General features: G+C 35.0%; 1 protein-coding gene across 3 annotated transcripts; it reads right to left on the reverse strand.

Annotated features, from left to right (window-relative positions):
* Nucleotides 1-1146: 1146 nt before the first annotated feature.
* Nucleotides 1147-26583, reverse strand: LOC128992594 (transcription initiation factor TFIID subunit 6-like). Of its 3 annotated transcripts, none has more exons than XM_054416248.1 (12): nucleotides 26314-26583; nucleotides 21497-21583; nucleotides 21082-21235; nucleotides 16493-16643; nucleotides 16044-16179; nucleotides 14942-15121; nucleotides 8178-8412; nucleotides 7455-7603; nucleotides 6203-6380; nucleotides 5206-5345; nucleotides 3660-3767; nucleotides 1147-1426 (listed from the first exon to the last, which is right to left on the reverse strand). In XM_054416248.1, exons 1-12 carry the CDS (start codon nucleotides 26461-26463, stop codon nucleotides 1334-1336), a joined length of 1761 nt encoding a protein of 586 aa, XP_054272223.1. In that variant the 5' UTR covers nucleotides 26464-26583; the 3' UTR covers nucleotides 1147-1333. The 3 variants fall into 3 exon arrangements, with proteins under 3 accessions (XP_054272223.1, XP_054272224.1, XP_054272225.1); XM_054416249.1 differs by having other exon boundaries at nucleotides 5206-5330; nucleotides 26314-26582; XM_054416250.1 differs by lacking the exon at nucleotides 3660-3767 and having other exon boundaries at nucleotides 26314-26582.
* Between the last annotated feature and the right edge of the window lie 1166 nt (nucleotides 26584-27749).

Raw genomic sequence — 27749 nt, forward strand, 5'->3', positions numbered from 1 at the left:
ACAACTTTTAAAAATACATACAGCTGATTAAAATCATTAAATTAAACCGTAACAAAACACTGGCGCGCGTAGTGAATAAATGGAGAACTAATTGAGAGCGAGGGAAAGTAAATTTAGAGCGAGGGAAAATCAGCTGATCGATTTTCCCTCGCCCTAAATTAGAGCTTGGGAAACGACTACTTTCATTGATATCAGCTGTTATCGAAAATAGTTACTTTCGTCAAGGAGTGATGAAAAAATTATTTCAAAGCTATGGCTAAACATTATATCTTGTATCGGTATTTTATAAAAAAAAAATACTGCAGTTTTTCACTTTTTTTAGGTTTAAGCACTTTGTCTCAAAATAAATTTTGGAATAAATGGATATACAACTAACGTACTTAAGAAAAAGAGTTCCAGCCAGTTGGAAGCACACAAAAAGTTCCTGACAAACTTAACTAGATATTTTGCCCCTACAAGGGGTCTTCTTCAGAATAAAGAAGTAGATCATCCTTCTATCATTGTACGTCTTTCTTCTGAAGAAGCCCCTAGTTGGGGCAAAATATCAAGTTAATTATGTTGTAAACTTGTGTGCTTTCATCTGCCTGGAACTCTTTATTTTCAGTAGGTTAGTTGTGTATGCATTCCTTCTTTCATAATCTATAAATATAAAATCAAATCTATGTTTGTCCTTAATGCGTTACCAAACCGGCTATCCGATCGTGATGAAGCTTTTACACTACGGGAAGGTTTCTGTCCCATTCCCATTTTTGAACTCCCTTGGGGCTCCCTCCACCCATGTGGCTCTGCAATTTCCAATGTCTATCTATTAAGTATTCATATTTAAAAATAAACAAAGAATATTGACAGCTGGGGACAGCAAAGCCAAATATGAATGTGCTGCTGGGGACAGCAAAGCCAAATATGAATGTGCTGCAGGGAAAAATATTGCAAAGTAAGATTGTATTGTAACAATACAGGGAATTGAAAAAGATTGCAAATCGAGGATAGAAAAATAAACATTTTGATTAAGGACTTATGTGTTTTTTATTGTGCATGGTATTTAGACCTGGGCAACGCCAGGTTTTGCTGCTAGTGTATTATAAAAGGAAAAGTAACTCTTTTACAGTATAAGGAGGTCAACTCAGAAAATAATATACCAATTAATAACATCCATACCTTGTTTATATTTCTTGTATATTGATTACAACTAAAATATACTGTGACAGTATGATTACGAAATAATAAATTAGAGAGGGTAATCCCAAATAAAAACATCTATGTACATATTTCACAAGACAACTGATTGTTTTTAACTCATCCCTGATTTGCTTTGAGTTAAGGTCGGGGTCCGTCATGTGACGTGGACGTCCATGATCTGTTCTTCGGTTTCCATCTTGATTGGTTGTCCCTGTGAAGTCACAAACAGTTTGTTTTGTTGGCCAGCCTGGAAGTTATAAAAATAGTTTAATATCTGACAAATTAAGTGATGGTGAGACCAAACAGCATAGTAGGTCAGGTTGTAAGGAAGTTTAAATGTGATACGTTTATTTGGGTTGGAAAATACTAGGGTTATCTGTAAATTAAGGTATCTATCCGAGCTCTCGTCGCAGCCAAGCAATCTAGTTCCTATCTGAGGAAGACAAACCCCTATGGGAATATGAAGTCTTGTCCTTATGTTTAAAAATTTTGTGAAAGAGGATTGATGCTCCCACCAAGTATAAATCGTGTTCTGGATCACAAATTCTATGCTCTTGGTCTTCAACCGCTTTGGAAATTCATTGCCAGATGAGGATCTGACTGTAGTAAAGTGTTTTGATTCGACATATAAAACGCGTGAGGAGTTATGTTGGCCAACTGCTGTGGTTTATCAGTCTCGTTAAAAGCCAGGACCAAAGTTCAGAGAATTTTCAACTGGCAACCGGAAACAACAGGGATTGATTCCATTACTATTGAAACCTACTCCTTCACAGAACGTCATTCATATTTGGCAGTAGCATCAATTATCCCTCACGTTGTTTTGGGGAACCGGCTACAATAGTAGTAGATGAAGTAAAAAACACGGTGTTAGTATCAGATTTGAAGTAGCTAGCTTGGTCGTAACTGGAGCTAGGCTTCATAAAATAAAAAAATGTTCACGTTATTTGGGCAATCCCGACTCTTTTCATACACTTAGGGTCATGCAAAAATTGCATTTTGTTAGTGGTTCCAGATGAAGCTTTACATGCCTGTGAAATTTAAATAGAAGTTCTTATAAAGAACAATGTCTTAAGAAAGGCTAGTTAAATTTACATTAACATAGAAAATCATGTGCAATTAAAACAGAACGAGAACAGCATATTAAAATAAAAAAATAAAATACTCTTATCTCATTCTAGTTTATAACAAGCCATTAAAGGGCAGGCCCAGCAAGATATTTAAAATTAAATAAAGGTACAAGCTTACAACATGACATGCACAACACATCTGAGTATTTTTCTTCCGACTCATACAGAAGCCTGTATTTTTTATGTTAACACTGGTTACCGCTTAGAGAGTATCGACAGTGTTTATAGGTTAACATAAATAACTAAACCAATTCAGTGATTCAGCCATTTTTTGACTAATAAGTTAGTCAAATAAAATTAATTTTCTGATTTCAAAAGTAATAAAAACAGTAAACGTCTATTATCATTTAAAAGTTAGTTTTGATTGACAAAATATTTGATATTTTCCAAGAGCGAAATGGGAAGTTACAGGAATAGATATACATAAATATACTCTATAGATGGTGCTCAGTTACCCGAACAAGCATTAGGGAGGAAAACTACCAAAACAGAAAAACACACTAAAGCAACATTGCATAACACATTGCCTCGATTTGCAAATAAATATCCTGCAATACCTGTAAATAATCATAGATAAAAAGAATTAAAATATAGACTTTCAGCCCTGCTGCGGTCACCGTAGGTTCTAGCACCCACCGCTGTGAGCTCCGTATAGTTACGTAGTGGGTACACCGTAACTACATGGCGCTCCCAGTGGTATGCGCCAGAACCTTTGGTAACCGCAGCACGACTGTGGGTCTATATTTAATTCTTATTCTCTATGATATAATCCAAAAGCGTCCAACCATTTAAAGCCATGCAAAATATAAATAAAATTGTGTACCATTGACAAATAATAGTTAAAATGTTCCTCATCAAACAATCCTTAATATTTTTTTTATAAGCTTGTGGTAAATTTGCTACATTTGTTCCTGTGGTTATTTAGAACTTGGCCATTGTCTACAAAAATATCCACTTCATAAGGTGTTATCCATATAAGTTTAACAGGATCACAAGTAGGACTACAGATCTGCTTCCAGTCATTCCTGTAGCAATATACACGAGTCTAGTAGATAGGCTTATCTGTTATAGTTTTGTTTGTATTTAACTTAATCTGCCGACAAGTGTATACTTTTTGCCTGACGCTAATAGGAAATACATGTGGCAAAACCAAGGAAGATATGATTTTTTTCTCTGGCCTTGCAATTTAGGTTCAAATCTCCTAGCGTGGCCTACCAATTTTCATTATGACATTGGGTAGAGCGCAGTAGCACTAAGAAGGTTGCAATGTGAAGGATTGTTTGACAAATTACGTTTTAGCCTTTTCATACAAATTCCTCGGACTGAAAAATTAACATGTACAATTTCCGTTACCTGAGCCATGATGGAAGCGGACGTGGCTGCGGGTGAGTTAGGCATACAGACAACCACCAGTTTGTTGCCACCTAGCTTCACCAACGCGCCTGACTGCGGCACCTGCACCTGTTAGTCAAGCCATGCCGTGCAAGCAGTTAGAGTACTAAGCTCTGCGGTGTTAGTCTAGGTGCACCTTCGTATACAGCAAGTGGGTAGGAAAGTCAAGATGGTTTACAGGGTGTCAACTATACAAGGACAGTGTTTAACCTACAATATACTTCTTTTTCTCCTCCTATACATCAGTTACGGAGAAATTATTATTTATGTCAACATTTTAGAGCTTGAGTTCCTCCTGGACCCAAAAAGTGTATGGGTACTAATCCCTTGTATCTCAAAGTGTTAATGGATTTGTTACTACTTAACCTATGAAGTAAGATTGTTATAATTCCAATGCCAGTGACATTATGTGATTGAGAACATTACACTTTAGAGGAAGTTGTCCAACATCTCAAACACCCCCCCCCCTTGCACAGATTGCATAACTTGTAGCAAGAATAAAGATAAATCAAACAAATAAATCTCAGCTCAGTAGTGTTAAAAGCCGGTTTTATACAACTACTACTATTCTAATCTAAATATTTAAATTTTTATCTAATCATAACTTATCTGTTTGTTTACCTTTACATTTTCAAGTCAATGGCAAATTTGACAATTTATTTGTATAGGTCATTTCAAAAGAATAATTTTTAAATTGTTGAAGCCCGGTAATGTTAAGATCCTTACCACAAGATACCCAAAGCAACACGAATAGCTTTAAAATTACACAATTTCAAGCAATTCACTTCCTGCATTTAATCTTTTAACCACCCAGTCTTTTATTTCTTTTTAACCAACGAGGTTTATTATTTTGTATAGTAAAATTGACATAGAAAGTTGTAAATTATGACTTTTAAAAATAAATGTCATGCAAAACTTAGGCCTACCAATTAATGAAGTAAATTATTGTCAGAAATAATTTTGTTTTATTTTATTTGTCCAAAATAAATTAATTTAGCATGTTAAATCTTATTTAAGAAATGTGTCCCTATTCATTTCACTCAATCTCTTTTAAGCATCAACAAATTCAACCCATTGCTGTAAATGTTAATTTGTGAAAATCTCACTTAACACGGAATAAAGTGTAGCTTTACAAGACATAATTTGTAAACCTGCTAATAAGCAAACCTCACCAAAACGTGTACCAAAGAAAAGCACACAAACATACCTTTGAAGATTGTGAGGAGGTGTTGGAAGAGGAAATGGATTGTGTTTTGCACAGATTTGTATCACCTAGGAATCTTTGTCCTACAGGAGGTAAGTTCAAGCTTTTACCCAGAGGAGGGGTTGTGAATCTTGGAACGGTTGCAGATAAAGATCGAGGATGACTTTGCCCTTGCGTGGATGGGGATGGGACAGGACTCGACAAACCAGGAATAGATACCTAGAAGAAAATTATGTTAGGTGAAAACTCTCAGGTTTATTGGTTTAAGTTATAGTGTTAGAAAAGATTGTCAAAACTACTCACTGGTGATGGGGAAGGCGGTGGTCTGGCTGCAACTATGACGTATTTCTGCTGAGAACTGCCTAAAGCACCTGAATGAACAGGTCTAGGGGCTCCGGGCATTGTGATGGTACGTGCCTGACTCATGGCTGCGACAGACGTTACTAAGTTATCAAGTTTACAGCTTACGTTAGTATATTTAACGATAAAACAACCTCTCAAAGTAACATTACAATTAAGTCCAGCAAAGGACATGACAAGCCTTTCACTGACTATTTGAGCCTGATTGGACTGTGTGAGGGTGTTTATTGTTGTTTTTTTTTTCCCAAGCCGCAACAATATACTAAAAAACAGTATAAATATCTCACCTGCAGTAATGAGCAATGCTCTTTTTTTTATATTAAAGTTTAAAATACAATAATTTGTGTTTACCAATCAATTGTTCACATAAAAACAAATGCTACCTTTAGGAGAGCTTTTACAATTCTTTACTGTCAAAAACATCAAAACACTGTTGTGTTTGCCTTGGGGAAAAAACTGCAACCAATGCTTACCAAACTGATTGCACTTGATCAAACATTTTGTAATCAAACCAATTTCACTTACTTTGTGGGAGTTGCAATCTTTATGAACTTTAATGCCTTCCCTTTTAAGGGGATTTGAATGTGGGGAGATTTGAACAAAAGCGTTTGATGTGCCCGCTAAAAAAATGCTCCTGGCGTTACAGCTATGTACAACAAAATTGTACAAGAAGAACGTATGTTTTTTATTTGACTTAGTTCAAATTTTTGATCAGATTCCTTCTTCAATAAAACTAAGTAAAATGATTATCATTGTGTATTTTATGAGTCTCGTGGCTAACCTGTACTTTTTCTAAGGTAAGTTCTGCTACCCGTTTATTCATCAAAACAAACTCCTGGCCTAGAGTATTTTCTTGAACACAAACTTATTTAACTCAATGTTATCCAAAGAAACTGTAATGGGGCTCCTGTAACGACAACTATCATCTAGTTGTACTTACTGGCTCCAGAGTGTATGATGGTGGGCTGAGTGAGAGCCAAGTTGGGTGTAGTAGCAGCAGTGCGAGCTTTGACAACAGCCTGGTGCAGCATCGGACCTAGCGACCCAAACTCTGTCCTATACTCCTCCATGTTGTCAGGCGGCTGCTTAGTGGTCTTCAGAAGTGGTGTCAGCACTTTCTGTTCACACATTACATCAGCACATTATAATTTTGTAAATGTTATTGACATTGATGTGACAATACAGTAAACCTTGCCTAAACGTTAATCTGGTAGGCATAAATGTATGAAAACGTCAGGTGATTGAGAGACCATTTTAGTTGGTGAACTTAGAAACATAAGTAAACTTAAGACAGCCAAAGATCCTGAAAAGTTTACAGAAACAGCAAACAATCAACACAGTAGGCTAATTAATTACAGTTTAGAAGCAATGACCGTTTTTATGAGTGGTTATGAGCGTGTGTGAGTTGTGTTTCGTCCTCTAATTTGTCGTTACTAGCCAGTATTGTGTGAAATATCTTGGGTTCTACTGTTTAAAAAAAATGATAATGACAAGTCTTGAGTGATTTGGTCAGGTTAAAAACTGGATGAAAGAATGATAATCTGGTTTGAGAGAGAAACTAGTGGAATGAGAGAAGGGAAGGCTACAAAAGAAATGGGAAGACACCGTAAAAGAAGGACATTGAAAGGAAAACATATAAAGCAATTGGAAGAGATGGGGCTCTTTTATGATGGGCTTATCAGTATATCTAGGACTGAAGCTACAAAAGAATGTAAAATAAAATTCTTGGACAGATATAATACGGCCAAGAAGTGCATTAGCTAAGTAAGTAAAGTAGTTGATGGAACCATCGGACTGAAGAGCCAACAATTTTCCAATGGTTCTCAGTCCCGGTTATTTCGCCTAGAACGGTTAGAACTAGGAACTGTCTTTTGGGACCGACACATCACTAGAAATGTCAAAGCGAACTAATTTTATTGGTGTTTGAGGACAAACAATATAACTAGTTGTCAGGCATGAAATGATATGGAACGCCACACATCAAAATTTCAAGAACATCTTAAAAAGGAACCGACTGTGGACAGAACAAAAAACAGTAGCATAAACCACTCCGTAATCAAATACTGTAGTTCTAGGAAAATACCCACAAAAGCACCAGAAAACCCTCACGACATTCACAATTCCTTAGCTGTATTTTTGAACATATTTATCCCTCGAAAGTGATGCTTTAGGTCGGAATAGAACTGACTCACCACTAGCAGGTGTTTGATATGTCCGGATGCTATCTTGTCAGTGATGGAGACAGTCCCACCTTCACTAGCCAGATCGAGTCTGTCTGCGATGTGCTTCACCTTCGGCAGTATAAACACCTTCACCACTTCTGTGCCCAGCTCTGACAAACCTTGGGGGATAACTCATATGTAAAACTCATATGTAAAGTCAAAGAAATGCTCAGAATAATTAGACAACAGCTAAAAAATCCAATGTTGAATCATAATTCTAAAATCATATGTCCCTTATTTAGAATTTTCCTAGTATATAATAGAGATTGTATTGTAACAATTGATTCTCACTGGTATTTATCACAACACAAATAAGTTTTAAACTTAAAATTCATTTGACAATCTTTTAACACTAGAATTCTAGCCTAAATTAAACTTAGCCATAAAAATTGAATTTTCTAAATTTTTCAACTTGGACATTTTTATAGTTAGATTGTACAGCAGCACAGGAAAATGGCGGGTTCAACTAAGGAAATGTAACTCTGGAACCTAGTTGATAAACTCAAATTTTAATCTTTGATGAATCCAACTTCAACTCATCAAGTTTTGTTACTGCAGTTATAGTCTTACATCATACTAGAGGACAATCACTTTCTTTCCTTTAATCTTTCTTAGATTTTTGGAGGATGGACTTAAAATTGATGGATTTTAAAGTCATGAAGCCTATAAACACTCAGATAAGTAACATCTCACCTTCTATACTGCCATATAGAGAGGACAGTGGAGACCTGTCGCTGTTGATGGCTGTGGCGAATATTCTCGTTATCCTAGTCTGCACGTTGTTGGTGGATGTGTTGAAGTTCTTGCAGATTTGCGACATGAGACGAGAGGCAAAGTCCCGCAGCGCCCAATGGTTATCTAGCTCAGGTCGCATACACAGCTGTTTGGACACGATGCACGTCGTCACCGAAGGGATCAGCTCGTGCAGCTGGCGGAGAAAACGTTCATTAAATGGTTCATAAAAATGGAAGTTAGACAATATTTTGTTGACAAAAACATCCTTCTGACTCATCCCCACTCAACAAACAAAATATCTCATTTTAATAATTTATAATCCTTTTAAATAGCTTATTAGCAAGTAAGCTACTTTCAGTTACATGATGAATAGGCTCCAGATTGTCAAAATAAGCCAGTATCCTTTAATATCTCTCTGTAGAAAGGATTGATCGACTATAAAGGGTGTTCAAAAAAAGGCGGACATAATTTACTTAGTGATTCATTGGGTCAAAATAAAGAGAAAATCACAAATAACCTTTTTCCAAAATTGCTTTGTTAACCAGATATCAGCCATTTTGTATTTTTTGCATAGGCCTAAATTAAAATATTTTTACGTTTGAATTTTTTCAACCGATCTTTATGAAACTTGGTACAAGTATGTTAAGGTAAAACAGAACCCCGTTAAGAGAAAAACTGGCAGCCATTTTAATTTTTAAAGTTGATATTGCTAAAAAATGGCTTATATTATGAAAAAGTCTAAAATACTTTTATTTAGCGTTTTTCTATCAAACAACACCAAGTTCAAAAAGATCAATTCATAAATAACTGAAATATCTGGATTTTTTGTTGTAAAATGAGGCAATTCTAGCTGGCCTAACCTTGTTCGACATCGTTTTACAACTAAAAATGGTAATCAAACTTGGTGTAGTTTGATAGGAAATTTTAAATGCTAAATAAAAGCGTTCTAGACATTTTTTCATAACATTAGCCATTTTTTAAGCAATTTCAATTTTAAAAATTAAAATGGTTGCCATTTTGAAGTTTTTATTGGATTAAAATATTTTTTCTAACGTGGATCTGTTTTACCTTAACATACATATACCAAGATTTATATCGATCGGTTATAAAAATTCAAAGATAAAAAGATTTAAATGGAAAAAACAAAATTGCGGATATCTGATTAACGAAGCAATTTGAAAAAAATGTTATTCTTGATTTTCTCTTTATTTTGGCCCATAGAAACATTTCCCACAGTTTGGCTGTTTACACGGGACACCCTGTATATACTGTGGAGAACTCGACCATATATAGCACAGTAAAAATATGTTTTGACCCCAAAAAAATTAGCACAACCGGGGAATTTGGTACAGATGTTGGGTGTACCTTCCTTTTGAACATACTAAAAGTCCCCTAAAATTGAAGCTGTGCTACGGCCGCCATATTGGTAAATGGCGGCATATTTCTGTATTTTTCGCTATAGTGACTTTAATTTTAGAGATACACGAAAAAGCTAAACGTACAAAATGTAGGTCATCTAAAAATACACATTTTTTGTATTTACCATCTTTCTCTAAACCCTACGGTTTTTGAGTTATTTGTTATTAAGTATATTTAGTTTTTTCTATTTATCAAAAATATGTGAAACACATGGAAATTGACCGTTACTTTCAAGGATTATGATAATTTATCCTACTAGTGGCCTATAGGGGCCAAGCCCCTAATTTAGACTACAATAAAAAAACCATATATAAAATTACAAATATTCGAAATAGGCCTATGTTTTTAAAATTATCAATTTTATGTTACTTAAAATTAACAGCGTTTTTCGTTTTATATCTTGGTTTTCCTTCCGTTGGAGTCGTATATTAGTTGCTTCTGATGTGTCAATGAAATACAATTGTAAAATAATGATTAATGTTAATATTATTAAGAAATGGAAACGTGCACACGGTTTGGCCTGAGTCCGGAGAACGACGAATCAGAGCTGAAATCATACAGCCCAATATTGCACATCTTTTCTAGTTTAAAATTGATGATTTGTTTTGTAATCTTACGAATTCTGTTATAGTTTCCATTTTGAGAACCACATGTAAAGGTAAAAATTATTATGAAGGCAAGTCCCCATTTCGCGGTAAGTCAGAAATATATCTATGAATTTGTCCCTGAATTTTAAGACAGTAAGGCCCATTTCCCGGAATCTCTCTTTTGTGTAGCGGAAAGCAACGCAAAAGCCATTGCACTGTTGCATTGCCTTATGTTTTTTATGAAGTTCGAATCATGTAAAAACAGTTCTTTTAGTTCGTCATTTACTTGTGGTTGTGGCATGTCCATTGTGGCAACATGCGTTGAAATGTCCATGTGGCCTCCTCTGAGAAGTGAAATACGCCACAATGCATGCAAGTGCAGAGGACCTAGATTGTGAGAAACAACACTCAACTCATTTTCCAGCGTTCTTCTAAAGACTGGTTGTAAAACAGCTTCTAGATTTCTTTCACAGTTAGGCCCTACATGACGTTCTCTTTTGCATTTCTTAAGTCTGTTGAATTTCATGGACACTCTTCCACGTCTAGCATCCACGTCTTGCAGGTCTTCCCCTACCCTGTCTAGTTACTTCACTCATTATAAAAAGGGAAAACAAAAAAATTAAACACAATTCATTTTGAAACATTATTTACCAAAATTGACTTTCGGAATAAATGTAAACATTGCAAATAAATAAGTAACAGCTGATAGAATGCAGACGTTTTTCAGTCCCCATGCATTTCTTATGGTGGATATTTTACGTTATATCTCGTTTTCTGGTAACTTTATGGGAATTCTGCTATTTTTCCCGAGTCCCTGGGGTCAAGACCTTTAATTTAAGACCCCTCCCACTTTTCTGCGACTTACCAGACGTCCACAATTTTCTGGTAAAAATTTGGTCTTACAGAATTATATAGATAAATAAATTTAGTTAATTAGTGCGATACTATAAAATCTAAAAATTTAAGCTTATTTTATGAGTAAAACAACTCCGCCACAGCAAACCTGCAGACTCAGCAAATTTCCATTTGATTGGATGTTTTACTTAAATAAAATTAGATTCAACAGGTACCTAGGTTTGCTGCTGCAGGTAGGTTATTATAGTGTTTTTTTTGTTTTTTTTTTTAGTAAAATATCAATAACTTAGTATAAAATAATTAATTTTCCAAGCTTGATCATAATAAATCTATAAACAAACAAACTGCAACAGTTAACTAATTCATAATAATAGCATGATAGCTTAAGATTTACAATTTACAAATTTTGGTAGATGGCGATTAGTCACGATTAGAATATCAACCAAATGGGTTTTCAAAAGGAGATGGAGCCTGTTATTTAAGTAATATTAATTCGTAACAAGCACCGAAAATATTGTATGCAGTAAGGTGATCTAACATATTTTGTAAAGTACGCAATAGTCATATTAATATTTTATCTTAATTTTTTACCCATTTAATAGTTAACATTTTAGTATTTTGATGGCACCACCACACTAACTAACTATACTTGACATCCCATTGTAAATTTGGAAGGGTGTTTTTCGTGTCTGGTTCATGTTGGTGACTAATTAAGTATGGTATAGTATATAGTTAGTTTTATTTATCAAAAATCGGCGAAACCTATCGCAAACAACGGTTACTTTTCTAGGTTTACGACAATTATTCATCCCACTTAGTTGATATCAGAGTGATAGTGGTAGTGCCATCAAAATATTAAAATGTTAATTTATTAAATGGGTAAAAATGAGTATAAAATATTAATATGACTATTGCGTAGTTTACAAAATATGGTTGATTCCCTCACTGCATACAATATTTCCGATACTTGGTACGAGTTAATATTACAGTACTTAAATAAATTATTTGCTTCATCTCCTTATGAAAACCAATTGAAGCAAAGGATATACAAAACATAATTTTAAAATCAAATGACATTGTATGTACTGAGCCTTCTTTGGTTTGTAACCAATTTAATAATTATTTTGCAGATTTAATTGAGGACACTTCAATATGTAGTATGGAGCAAACTCAAGTTGAGACAGAAAATAGTTCAGAAAATGATCTGTTGTTAATTAGTACTAACAATTTTAAATTTAGCTTTGTTGATGAGAAAGAAATTGATTACATTTTAAATCACCTAAAAAATTCTTTTAGTACAGGATATGATGGTATTCCTGTGGTACTCCTAAAAAAAGCAAGATTCGTATTACTTAAACCAATCACTCACATCATTAACTCTTCATTAATTTCTGGTATTTTTCCTGATAAACTTAAATTAGCAAAATTAAAACCGCTTTTCAAAAAAGGGGACAAGTACTTAGTTTCAAACTACAGACCAATAGCATTGCTTCCCGCTATTTCTAAAGTTTATGAAAAAGTAATCTATAATCAACTAGTAAATTTTTTTGAAAAGAATTGCCTTTTTGAAGAATGTCAACATGGTTTCCGCAGTGGTAGATCTGTAATAACAGCTGCCACAAAGTTTGTTGAATCTATTATTGATAGTTTGGACAGTAAATTGAAAGTGGTAGGATTATTTATGGATTTAAGTAAAGCCTTTGATTCAATATCACATGACCTTTTACTTTCAAAGCTAAGCAAATTAGGGATAAAGAACAATGCATTAAAGTTACTGAAGTCTTACCTTTCCAACAGAAAACAGTTTGTAGAATTAATTCACCAAAACAACAAAAACTATAAAATTCATTACCGATCCTCTATTAGAGATGTGAAATTTGGAGTGCCTCAGGGGTCCATCTTAGGCCCTTTATTATTCATTTGTTACTTTAGAGACTTTCCCCAACTCAGTGACTTGAGTGAACTTTGCCTATATGCCGATGATACTAATTTGAAAATCACTGCAAAATCAAATGATGAAATTGAACTTAAGGCAAATTCCGATATAGCAGTTTTAAATAATTTTTTTAATTCGAATAATTTGCTTCTTAATCCAGATAAGACAAATTTCATTAGTTTTCAAACTCGAGAATTAGGTGATCAAAATAAACCAATCATCAGACTCGAGAACACAGAAATTCTAAGTATGGACAACATGAAATTCTTGGGATTGGTAATTGATAAAAATCTGAAATGGAACAGTCACGTTGAAAAGTTACTTGCCAAAATCACATCAGGATTATTTGCTTTATCTAGATTGAAACCCTTTTGTGAAAAACAAACTTTAAAAGTTATATATTTTTCATATATCCACTCAAGTATATCTTTTGGGATTTCACTTTATGGTGCAACTAGTTATTACAATTTGAATTCTATTCTAAAAAAGCAAATGAAAGCTATTAGAATTATCTGCAATTTAGATTTTGAAACTTCTGTTAATAAAGAACATTTTAAATCGGAAAATATAATGACAATTTACGGAATGTACGTTTATGAAACAATTTTATCAGTAAAGGACAGACTTCATGATTTGGAACGAGTTGGGGATAGTCATAATTATTTCACCAGAAATCGGGAAAACCTTGCAATTGGCCACCATAGTCTAAAACTTTTTGAGAAAAAACCCATGTATGCGGGATCAAAATTTTATAATAATCTCCCAATTGAAATTAAATCAGAGACTTCCAAAACAATATTTAAAAATAAATTAAAGAGATTTCTCATCAGCAAGGCTATTTTTTCTTTTGAAGAGTTGAATAGTCTTTGAAGTCAAAAACAAATTCAATTTATGTATTTTTTGTTTAGACTTAAAAAAAAAATTAAGTTTGTAAAATTTTGTTTTTATTTTATTATGTTAAAAATGTATTTCATAACTATTAGGCCTAAACAACTGTTGACACTATTCAATGTATTATGTACAGGAAATGAATAAAGTGGTTTTGAATTGAATTGAATTGAATTGAATTAGGTTAGTATTCGAATCGTGACGAATAATCGCCATATTTTCAGTAAACACAACCAAAATTTGTATATTTAAATTTGTAAATTGTAAATCTTAAGCTATCATGCTATTATTATGAATTAGTTAACTGTTGCAGTTTGTTTGTTTATAGATTTATTATGATCAAGCTTGGAAAATTAATTATTTTATACTAAGTTATTGATATTTTACTAAAAAAAAAAAAAAAAAAAAAAACACTATAATAACCTACCTGCAGCAGCAAACCTAGGTACCTGTTGAATCTAATTTTATTTAAATAAAACATCCAATCAAATGGAAATTTGCTGAGTCTGCAGGTTTGCTGTGGCGGAGTTGTTTTACTCATAAAATAAGCTTAAATTTTTAGATTTTATAGTATCGCACTATTTAACTAAATAGGATAAATTATCATAATCCTTGAAAGTAACGGTCAATTTCCATGTGTTTCACATATTTTTGATAAATAGAAAAAACTAAATATACTTAATAACAAATAACTCAAAAACCGTAGGGTTTAGAGAAAGATGGTTAATACAAAAAATGTGTATTTTTAGATGACCTACATTTTGTACATTTAGCTTTTTCGTGTATCTCTAAAATTAAAGTCACTATAGCGAAAAAATACAGAAATATGCCGCAATTTACCAATATGGCGGCCGTAGCACAGCTTCAATTTTAGGGGACTTTTAGTATGTTCAAAAGGAAGGTACACCCAACATCTGTACCAAATTCCCCGGTTGTGCTAATTTTTTTTAGGTTTATGGAATTTTTATCTTATTTTTACTGCACTAATACACAGGCGGTGTCCAACCCAGAAACTAAAAGTTATTGATTATACTTACATATTTTTCCAAATAAAGACTCTGGTTTTCCAAAAGCGCTTTGACCATTCGCATCAAGTAAATGAGCAGAGCCAGGTTGTTCTGAACCACGTTCACTTTGACTCCTTCCGCAATAAACGTACACATTCTGGGCAACATCTCGTGTAGGCCAGGGTCAGAGGCCAGACTCTGTAGTGCTTCCTACAAAACAACCACAAAGTAGGTTAGGTAAGTAGGGTGAAATTAGGAATAATTTGGTACATGAGCAATCAGAAGGTTGCCAGTTCAATCCTGAGAAATCAGTACATTTTTAATGGATCAAAACTGGAGTTAGTTGAAGTTTACTATTGTGTTTTTAATGTATGGTTTTTGACAAAGAACCACCTTTGTCAGCATCATAGCAAATCTACCCTCTAATTCATTCAACATTCATCTAAACATTAAAACACTCCTGGTGTGTTGGCGTCGTAAAAATCTATCAAGGGAAATTAGTATTATTTTACTTGAAAACGAGATCAATTGTGTAATTGAAAAATGTTAACGTCTGTTGAATTTTAATAATGTGTTTTATGTCAAAAAGCTTATGGCAAATAAATATGTATGACTTACTTTTACAGGGAGTGCTTTACTTTTTGGAAATAGTATTAAATAACAACAACATCAACTGGCTATAAAACACTTATGATATAAAAACAGATCGTAATTTAGCTTAAGCTAAAAGACGTTTAAAGTAGGTTTAAAATAACTAAAAGCAAGTAGGCCAACCATCGTAAACATCAAAACACACTACATACCGGGGCACAGGACAGAAATTTACTCTTAAATTGTCATAAGTTTATCTATAAAAAATTGACAAAATTAGGATAATTTGGTATAGGTACCGGTAGTTAAGACTATATTAAGTTCATAGGTTTTACTAATTTGTTTTGATTCTGAGCCTAACTTTATGCAACGTTGAAACCAGTTGCTACTGTACAGTACAGCAATCATACTAATCAAACGAGTATCCAACGTAGCCTTTAGTAGGCTTAAAACTACTAATTTACCAATACTGGTATTTTTGAATAAGCTCAAAACTGTTTTGACTAGGCTAAGTCAAAAATAAATCAAAATATTAACTCACAGCTCTTCTGCCTTCATCGGAGCCGACGCAGGCTTCAGTTATCTCCTTGTAGTAGAGTTGCTGTTCCACGGACAACTCGTGGGTCGCGAGTTGTTTAACATGAACAGTCTCCACGTTGCGGAGTTTGTGCACCTTCCTACACACCAATGACTTGTGAGTTATTAGTTTTTTAAGTTATAGTTGGTTGAAATGTAATAGTAAAACGGTGAATAATTTCAGAATATAAAAAAATTCATTCTTTGGTTGTGTCCAACAAATCTTTGTTTTGTACCTTGTACCAGTGGCGAGAATGGTTAAATGACCATCTTTTGTTTGTAAATGTAATGACAAAGGCTTAAAAAATATTATGTACCTATGAAAAAGACTATGGTAAATCATGGTTCCATTAAGTTAAAAATTTAAGTCAAAATATTTGTTTACTAAACTTAGCAATAACAACCATGACTGACCCAACAGTTGGTTTTCCAGCATTGTCACCCTTAGACACTTTGGATAGCTTGGCCACAGGATCAATAGCTTCCAACTTCTGCAAATCTTTTGACACTGGTGGGGGGTTCTCTGGGATTGTCGGTTGAACTCCGTCAATGCACAACCAATGAGCTAAGAAACAGCAAGATTATTAGATAAATCAATGAAATTTCCGCTCAAATGAAGAATTATTTTTTTAGAGTAAGTAGTAGGGGTGTGCGAATAGTGATTTTCAACCTCGAGCCGAGCCGAGCCGAGCTTTTTAAAAAATATTCGAGCTCGAGCTTTTTCGAGTCGAGCTTTTCCTAGCGTAGGCCTAACCTTATCTTAATTATTAAACTTTTTTTTTCTTAAAAAAGTGAATAATAGTAATAATAATGTTCAGTCAATTTTTAAATAAACACAATGTTATTTTAATATGTTTTTAAACATTGAGAATTGTCAAGACATCAAATAGTAGATAATCACGATAAGAACTGAACTGAACTAAATGAAGATGCAAGAAATAAAAGGATATCGATTGAAGGCCTGAAGAGATATGCAGTGCAGACTGAGACAATCAGATTGTCTTTCATGACAGAACAGCAACGCGACCTTGAATGACGACAAAACAACTAGCAAGTCGATTACATATGTATATTGTAACTACTATGAATATTTAATTCTATTTTGTATAAATAAATACAAAATAAATTTAAAAACACGTGATTATTCTTGTTGTTTTCCATGCACAAAATATTTTTGTTTAATGTAAAAATGGATCGTATGTTTAACAATAATTGCAGTCCATTATTGTTAAGCAGTATGGTCCCAAATTATTGTTTTTGATTTTAAAACATCACAGTTCATTTGACAAAATTGTAGTTGAAGCAGCCCAATGGCTTGTGCAATAGTTTGTTTACAAGCTTTCTCCAGACCACGGGGAAGGGGTGGGTCTGATAAGCCGTCTATTGTTCACCCGCAAGAAGGTCCGACCCTCATTAGTGCCGCTCGGCTGCACTCAGTGGGGAACCCAATACAACAAATCAATCTTTTCAATGAATACAAATATTTGGTAATAATTGTTTTATTAATATTCACCTTGAAATTTCAATAAATTTGGTGTAAAATTTGACAAAAATCGGCCATTTTGACCGATTATTAATACAGTACCAAATACCAATAAAGTAGTACTTAATTGGTAGGTAAAAATTAACCGATTTTCGTCAAGTTTTACCCCATGCTGTGCGCTATGTCACAAAAGCTGATAACGACATGGGTGATTAGTAACCATGACAACATGTTGAATGCGTGATGAAGGGAAACCCAAGAAATAGAAGAACAAAGAGAAAGAATGACGTTGTTATCTTTACAGTACTGTAAATAAACTATTACAGCGCCCCTAGTATCAGGAGCGAGACAAGCACGAGTTGACTTTCATTTGACCATGGTAGTTCTTTTTTGCTTTATGCCTGTTCATTCCAGACGAATCTAATCGTAAAGCAAAACAGCCGATAACGACTAAACTAGTTATCAGTATTGCATCATACGGCTTCTTTGCCGTTTGCTGTTAGGTCGTTGGAAACGTATTGCTGTAATTTTGTCCTGGGAAACTAATGGTAGCTATGGAGATTTAGTTTTCTGTCCAAAACGTCAAAATATATTGTATATCCGAAAAAGTCGGATAAATAACGGATAGTGTCGGATATCGAATTTGGGCCCGGTTTGGATACGGATATCCGAACCGAATCCGACCCGATTTTTCGGATATCCGCACACCTCTAAATGAATCCTATTAATCAAAAAAGAACATGGTTGGTTTGGATCCAAAAAGGTGGAGAGACAAGTTTTACTTATATATTAAAAAATATATAATTGACATATAGAGGAAATAGACCAAAGCACTAGAATTAATAGAATAACACACAAAGTAAACAAGAAATGAAATGCAGAACACGATGATTTAACACTGTCACTCAATTTTGTCATCTAGAAGGGTCGGCGAACTAATCAATAAATAGCCAAAACCAGTTTCCTCCCCTTCACACAGTCTCACCGCCCCCTCCCCCCCCCATCCGGGTGGCCCAACACTTTGTCCTTGAAACACCCTTGCGTCTGAAACAATAAACCCTTACACCCTCGTTGCTGTTTTGACAACAGGTTTATGAATGCGATCACTATTTTTCATTTCCAGAATTAACTATCAATTATTATTATTTGCAAGATACAAATAGGAAACTACATCACATTATGGTATTTAATGACCCGTACTATCAAAAATTAATAACTCATTACTTATTTTGAAAATAAAAAGCACTCATTACAGCACGCGCCACTTATTGATATATATATAATCCTCAAAGTAACTGTTACTTTTATACAAAATAAAATAGGTACAAAATTGTGTGGCCAGTCAAACTTTATAAACAAACATTTTATTCTATAAAATACAGATGGTAAATAGGGGTTGGTTTAAAGGAAATAAAATATAAAACATATTAATTAATTATTTTGATAAACATTAGAAAGGTTATGGGATTGATTGAACTAAAATAACCGCAGGGAAACTTATAAGTAGAAAAGTCGTCAACCACAATCTTGTTTAATCAGTACATTGTTAGAGAGAGAGAGAAAGAGAGATAGCAGATAGGGGCGTTTGATAAGGAATCTTAAAAAGTAAACAAACAAGGAACAACGACACGACGATACTCGTTTACGTTTACAGCCTTATTGTGTCGCCCACTACATTTGCACACGTGACCACTTTTGTTTCTTCCTTATCTTTCATCCGTCCCAAAATAGAATTCCTGAAATAGTTTGTTGGTATAATCTCCCCTCCCACACAAGGCGCAGTGCTCAGTGCGCAATGTAGGTTGCCGTGGCAACCGTGTGTCGTCATAGCGACTTAGCCAATCACGCACTCGCACTGCGTTGTATATTACGATACGAATAGTTGTGTTGGAAAGACAACGCGATAGGTGGTAGTTTCCTCAAAATTACGATCGATAATCATTGCGTCTTGACTGAGCTGAGGTTCTTGCTTATCAAGACAGAATTATGAAACGGAGAGTAAATTTAAATGAAAGTTAGTTCCTTATTTATTAATTTAATTTTTATTTGCTAGTTCAATAAGTATTCGGCTCGAACATTTCAAACTTTTTGAAAATCACGAGCCGAGCCGAATAGGACGCTATTCGGCTCGAAAAAGCTCGATGTTCGAATACTCGCACACCCCTAGTAAGTAGGCCTTTACTTTTACAAATAGCCAAGGATTGCAAACTTTATTTGCTTTGTCAGATGAAGACGCTTAATTACTGTCCAAATTTGACATGATTACGATAAGCGGCCTTAGAGTTCTGCCTTTCAGAATACAGCGATGTCGGTGAGGATGGAGTTGAATGCGTCACCACCGCTAGCTGCCAAATATACTCCACCAAGTAGGTATACAGCGCGCTGCGGCGGTTATGTTAGGTTGGGTTAACATTAATATGTTTGTAAGACTTTCCTCATTTCGTTGTGAATTGAACGATACCAGATGAGTCATCACTCAGGACACTGATCCAGATACAGGCGCAGTGACAGGTGATGCGCACGCTCCGGTCAACGACCTGACCTTGGCCTACTTGGAGGGGATTTGGCGGACCAAAGTATGACTCATCTGGTATCGTTCGATCCAAAACAAAACGAAGAAAGTCCTACAAACATATTTATGATAACCCAACCTAACACAACCGCCGCAGTGCGCTGTATATGGGTGGCCTCCGGATAATACCAAAGTACCGGAGTACCAGTATAGGTTTTGGTTCAGAATACAAATCGACAAAAAAATCTTTTGTAATCTTTTTACCTGCAATTTTAATTAATTTTCCTTTTTCATTGGGACTCCGGTTTTGCTTTCTAGAATATTTTTTTTATATTTTGTAATTATCACAGTACAAAACAATTACTCGTTCCACAATAAGCTATGACACAACACAACCTAAAATATCAGAAATAAGATATGTTTTTGTCTTTACACAACTTACAATAAGTATTAAAATGAGTAGGGCCTAACTTACCAAAAGAAAAATAGTAGGGTATAATCTGTCAGTGAAATTAACTAGGCGAAAAATAAGATCTGATACTGTAGTGGGTACTTTCCTGTTAAAGGGAACATTCATTATTATCGATGATTTTTTTCGATATATCGATATTAACAAATTGAAACATATCAGCTGACAACTAAGATAAATATTGTTCAGTATATGAAACTGTTCTAAAAAAATAACCTAACATAACTAACCAAACTTGCTGTAACAATTAAAAATTCCGTGTTTAACTTGCCTTTCCAATTATCAAACCCAAACGGAAGTTTTAAAATATGGTACAGCAAGTTTGGTTGGTTATGTTAGGTTAGCTTAGAACAGTTTCATTTCTTAATCCATATAGACTATTTTAGCCTAAACAAGATCAGTTAGTTGTTGTTGTCAATTTGTAATAGATCTGATCGGAAAACAAAAATATCGATATATCGAAAAAAAAATCATCGATAATAATGAATGTTCCCTTTAACAGGAAAGTACCCTGTAGTGCATTAGAAACTAGGACCTACCTCTCAGAGTAACCTCCAACGGCAATTTAGAAACTGGCCCGTTGATTATTTCATTTAAATCAACTTCCTTTTCCTCGGTGAAGTGAAGCTCTCGTCCACCACCCGAAGCAAAACGAAACGGAATAAAGTCAGGAACGTGAAATCCATAAAGTGGCTGAAATAAAACGATGAAGATATGATAGGCCTATTTAACAAAAAATTATTCAAGTTATGTCTAATACTAATTGAAATAGATTTATTGGTTTAAAGTGGTTAGCCTAATCTTGAGAAAAAATGCATAAAGTTTATTTGGTTTTAAAAGCAGAATCAATAAAAATATAAAGTTATAATCTTGCATCAATGACAAGAGACCAGTTATACAGACACTGGCATATCTACTAACTGACTTTGATATTGAATAACTTACTTAACTTACCTCTATGTTCTTTGACTTTAGAGCGTTATCAACATCTGAAGTTGAAAGTTTTATCCGTTTTCCATGGTGCATGAACTTTGCTGCATCCTAAAATAAATAGTCAACTTATACTTAACTGTTGGATTTTGTTATGTAGCTACTGTAAGTTACTTAAAACTTAAAAGCTTTTACGGAATGGTGTAAAACATTTACAGAGTTCTGACCACAGTGTTCTGTACCCTACAAATATGAGGAGCTGTGTGATTTCAGGTTAGGGATGACCAACAATAGTCTAAGTTTTCAAAACATCAATGTATTTCTATCTATGTTAAATGCATTTTACATTGATGGTATTGCACTCAGCATAGCAACGCTGGTGGCGCTGCCTACGAATTGACAGGCAAAACTCTCTCAAAGTACTTAACGCTTTTTACAATGCGGTTGGCATTCTGGGTTATAGTAGTATGTTTTCTGTGTTATAAGTCACGATTTAAATTAATACCTAGGCCTACCTATTTAAGTAAAATCACACCAAAACTCGACTTTTTAGTTGTTGGTCAATAGAGATTGAGGTTAGTTAGTCAGACAAATATTCACGAAAAATAAAACCTGTAACTTCAGCACCAGCGGTGCAATCTATAACAATAAAATACCACAATGCACAGAATTTCATGAATTTTCGAATGAGATCGCCTACATTATCAATTATCATACGGATAATTATATATTTCAGAGAATAAAATGTAGGTAGGCCTATATAAAAATTATTTTTGCGCAGTAATATAGGAAATTTATTTCTTAGTACCTGGGGACCGAGCTTTGCTCAGGTAAAATCATTAGTTTAATATGAAAGCAGTCTTAGTATTGCAGATACATTAATCCATTCCCAAACTCCACACTGCTCGCCTTTACTACTTCGTTCACCACTTCCTACGTCGTGGATCTGTTTCCTTCCCTTCCAATAGCATTTTAAGATTGCAGATACCTTAATTCAATCGTCATAAACTGTTCCCGCACTCCGGACTGCTTGCCTTTACTACTACCTTTACCACTTCCTACGTCGCAGACCTGTTTCCCTCCCTTTCCATAGCATTTTAGGATTGCAGATACCTTAATCCAATCGTCATAAACAGTTCCCGAACTCCGGACTGCTCGCCTTTACTACTTCCTTCACCACTTCCTACGTCGCGGACCTTTTTCCCTCCCTTCTCATAGCATTTTAAGATTGCAGAAACCTTAATCTAATCGTCATAAACAGATCCCACACTCCAGACTACTCGCTTTGACTACTTCCTTCACCACTTCCTACGTCGCGGCCCTGTTTACCTCCCTCCCCATATCATTTTAAGATTGCAAATACCTTAATCTAATCTTCAAAAGCAGTTCCCACACTCCGGACTACTCGCCTGGACTACTTCCTTCACCACTTCCTACGTCGCGAACTTGTTTCCCCCCTCCCCATAGCATTTCATTTTAGGATTGCAAATATCTTAAATTAATCGTCATAAAAAGTTCACACACTCTGGACTACTCGCATTTACTAAACCCTTCACCACTTCCTACGTCGTGGACCTGTTTCCCTCCCTTCCCATATCATTTTAAGATTGCAGATACCTTAATCTAATCTTTAAAAACAGTACCCACACTTCGGACTACTCACCTTGACTACTTCCTTCACCACTTCTTACGTCGCGGACCTGTTTCCCTCCCATCCCATAGAATTTTAAGATTTCAAATACCTTAATCTTATCTTCAAAAACAGTTCACACACTCCGGACTACTCGCTATGACTACTTCCTTCACCACTTCCTACGTCGCGGACCTGTTTCCCTCCCTCCCGATCTCATTTTATGATTGCAGATACCTTAATCTTATCTTCAAAAACAGTGCCCACACTCCGGACTACTCGCCTTCACAACTTCCTTCGCCACTTCCTATGTCGCGGACCTGTTTCCCTCCCTTCCTATATCATTTTAAGATTGCAGATACCTTAATCTAATCGTCATAAACAGTTCCCACACTCCAGACTACTCGCCTTGACTACTTCCTTTACCACTTCCTACGTCATGGACCTGTTTCCCTCCCTTCCCATATCATTTTAGGATTGCAGATATCTTAATATAATCGTTGTAAACAGTTCCCACACTCCAGACTGCTCACCTTTAACTACTTCCTTCATCACTTCCTACGTCACGGACCTGTTTCCCTCCCTTTACATTGCATTTTAAAATTTCAGATACCGTAATCTAATCGTCATTAACAGATCCCACACTCCACACTGCTACCCTTGACTACTATGTATCGAGTTCAGTTTAATCTTTGCTTAATAGTAACAACTGATGTTTTTCCTTTTGTACTGTATTTTGTTTTGCTAGTATACTGTGGATAAAGAACTTCTGCGCATGCGCAAGCTAAGGTGCCCGTGGGTACAGAACGTCAAGTTATGTCTTAAAATGTAAACAAAATGACAACAATGGCGGAATGTTTTCTCATAAGGCCCATGTTAAATTTTCAAAAGTTTGTACTCATATTATGGCGAAAATAGATTCTTCCTGGCTATACGACTGGTCTAGAACTTATTTTTGACCCAGAACTTAGTTATTCCGTAAATATAAACGTTTTTGTTAGAGCCGATTCCCAGATCGAGTTGACAAGTATTCAAACTTTACTCGTATTATATATAGGATTGCAGTGGTAGCACCTGTTTCTTTTTAGACAAAAAAATATCGCTTGTTATAATTTTTGAAACTTAGGTACTGTATTTGGCAGTTTTGTGACACGTAACATGGCTGCAACTAACTTTGCTCGAAATTTTCATTCACTTTAGTGCTCAAATACAGTAGGCCTAATCTCTTTTTTTTTATAAGTTAAAGTTCATCTTTGTATCAAAGCTGCAAGATTAGATTGGTAATTCTGAGCAATTACTTGGTCAACCCCAATTTTTTTCATACTTTACTACGGTCATCAGGATGTTCTTAGAAAACAAGAAACATACCTATCATTTAAGCCCCACAGGCCATCGTACAGGTTGCAGAGCAATAAGAACTTTCAAATTCCAAGCGATAACAGTGGCTTGTGGGAGACGCGCGGAAGGCCAGTTGTGACAGTACCGTTATGGCTATGGCTAGTGGTTCCTTAATCCTTTTTTATGTGACAGGTGTGAGAACTCGTTGCACTTAGTTTCACGGTTTTAAGTGAAGATCAGGAAAAGTTAACACGTTTTTTGTACGAACACAGCGTTTTGCAACGTACCAAAGTGTGTCCACAATGTGGCGGGTCGATGACGTTAAATGAAGAAAAACACAGTTTAACTGTTGGAATAGAATCGAGTCTACACCACTTGTTTCGGGCTATCGGTGAAGTTTACAACAGGGAACCATCGCTACAGAAAACTGATTCAGTTGCCGCTGACTCAGATGAGGACAATGAAGCCTGCGATTACTGAGGTAATTTCTATTTTTATATAACATACCGGTATATTCGGGGCTGAATTATGTTTTTTTAGTTTCACATACATCTCTAAGGCCAGTTGCGACAGTAGGTACCGTTATGTTTGGTTAGGTTGGGTTAATTCATAACCTAACTTAACTTAACCTTGCGGGGCTTAAATTATATGTTTCTTGTTTTCTAAGAACATCCTGATGACCGTAGTGAAGTATGAAAAAAATTGGGGTTGACCAAGTAATTGCTCAGAATTACCATTAGATTTCTTATCTTTCTAACGGTATGAAAATTATTCCTTTCTAACTTACAATCGTTTTTAGTCATTTATTTTGAGTTAGGCCTATATACCAAAAACTTGCAAAACGTGACTATTATAGTTGCTGCCACTACAGAAACCACCTGCGGGGACTTTTAGGTATAGTCGTGCTGCCAGTTGGAGGGTTAATAGAACATTGGGCAAATATTTACCGTATTTACACTGGGATATGATGTAATTTGTATATGTCTACTTACAGTATTTTTAACGCTGAATCCAAAAATGCAATCAGTTTTGGTCGGAGAGATTCCTAAGTGGCGGTAGCGGCCGTAAAACGAAGGTTAGGATTACGAATCTAACAAGGATAATTGAGCGGTACTGAAGGTAATGGCAATATGGCGTGGTCTGGACGGGTCCGTACTGAGTGAAGAGTGAGGACTGAGCGAGAAGAGCAAACAACTGTTTATACTTGATCTAATGCGGAATGAAATCAAATCAATTCGTTTTGAAACCAAATGATCAGTTCTTATTTAGGCATGTGAGGAAGGTAGGTCGGGTTTTATGCGGATTCGTGACTGTATTAAGTGTTTTGAAGTGAGGTTAGATTAGGAAGGTAAAGGTTAGGTTATAATGAACCGACTCATTAATTTATGCAACTTCCAGACTGTTTTTGCACAATTAAATAGTGGGTGAAACACAATGAAATAACGATATCAAAAATGCGCAAGCGATATCAACAAAACCGAAGCTTAATATTAATTATATAATTGTACGGCCACTTAGGAATCTCTCCGACCAAAACTGATTGCATTTTTGGATTCAGCGTTAAAAATACTGTAAGTATACATATCAAAATTACATCAAATCCCAGTGTAAATAGGGTAAATAATTACCGAACATTGATGTTATAGAAAACATCGATGTTTTTGGTAAGTACCGTACATCAATGGTTGGCATAGATGATGAACATCGATGGTTGACCTATCGATGTCCATCTCTAATTCAATTCAGGTTGACAGTAGCAGTAAGCCTAGTAATATAAGGATAGTCAACATAGACCTAACCTACAACTTTGGACACCCTATGAATAATTTTGAGCACACCTAAGCTAGATATGAAAAATACTGCAAAACCAAACCTGAATGACGTGCTTTAGCCGATACGTTATATCTTCAGCTAACTCTCTGGCACCTTCGTCAGGAAGACTTCCAATACCAATACTTTCAGCAATAGTTTTCATTGTATCCACGGATATGGAGCTTCCGTACAACGAGTCCAATTCGCTCATTTTGGTAGTAAGAAACCACTTTTTACTAATTGCCTGATTAAAAACCGAAATGAGTATTATTTTTTACTATCTTAATATTTTAATCTAAAGTTTTGGTCTGTGAAACATGGAACAATTAATTACTTGTATGACATGACAAGAGTACTTGTTTGGGGTTACCGAGACCGAGACGCCAGGAGTCAGGACGCCTACGCCATCGATTCTCGATTCGATTCGATTAGCATCAGACAGAAAATGAAAATAGAAATCAAGTTAGCTCTCTCTGTCTGACTGAAGTCGAAGTCTGATCAGGCAGGATCAGGATGCACAATTTGTTTTTCAGGATTAATTTTGCCAACAGTGTCATTTAGAGGCTTCTGATTGACTATAACGAAGGTTTAGTAATTGAAAAATTATTTTTGTTCATAGAATAAAATTATAAATGCCTCAAATTCAATTTTATATTTTTTATTATGAAATTAAACCGTTATAACCTAACCAAACCAACCAAACGTGCTGACAATGAAAAAATCTAATGAAGGTTTATTAATCGAAAAAATAGTTATGTTCATAAAATAAAATTATAAATGCCTCATATCCTATTTTTTATTTTTTATTCTAAAATTAAACTATCATAACCTAACCAAACTAACCAGACTTGCTAATAATGAAAAATCAAATGAAGGCTTAACAGAAAAAAATATTTCCGTTCATAAAATAAAACTATAAATGGGTCAAATTCAATTTCATAATGTTTTAATTATAAAATAAAACCGTCATAACCTAACCAAACCAACCAAACTTGTTGATAATGAAAAAATCCAGTACAAAAAATAGTGCTACGGGTGGGATTCGAACTCGGGTCCTTCGGATCTAAAGCCCAGCACTCTATCCACTACACCACCGAGGTCGTTGGCTTCAATCGAATCGTCGCTGTAATGATGTTCTCTCAGCCAATCAGAAGCCTCAAAATAATACTGTAGGCAACACTGATCCTGAAATAAAAATTCAGCGATCAGCATAGGATCAGATTCAGAGTCAGCAGGCGATCAGATTGAGTCATTAACAAAGACAACTAAAACAAAAGCTGGAACCATTGATTATACATCTTCCCAATCAATGCCGGAACCTTCCATAAACATTTGATAGACATTTTTGACGTTAGCCTCCGAATTACGTTGAATATATAAATTGGTTTAAATACCTGCTTCTAGTAATCCAATAGTCGCAATTAATGTCACGCAACTCGTTTAGACTTCATGAAGAAGTCATCTTCAGGAGTCCAGTGGATGTCAATTAATGATCAC

The sequence above is a fragment of the Macrosteles quadrilineatus genome, unplaced genomic scaffold, assembly GCF_028750875.1.
Source record: "Macrosteles quadrilineatus isolate MER2022 unplaced genomic scaffold, UCM_ALF_1.0 Scaffold_4__1_contigs__length_99947679, whole genome shotgun sequence".
Taxonomy (NCBI): domain Eukaryota; kingdom Metazoa; phylum Arthropoda; class Insecta; order Hemiptera; family Cicadellidae; genus Macrosteles; species Macrosteles quadrilineatus.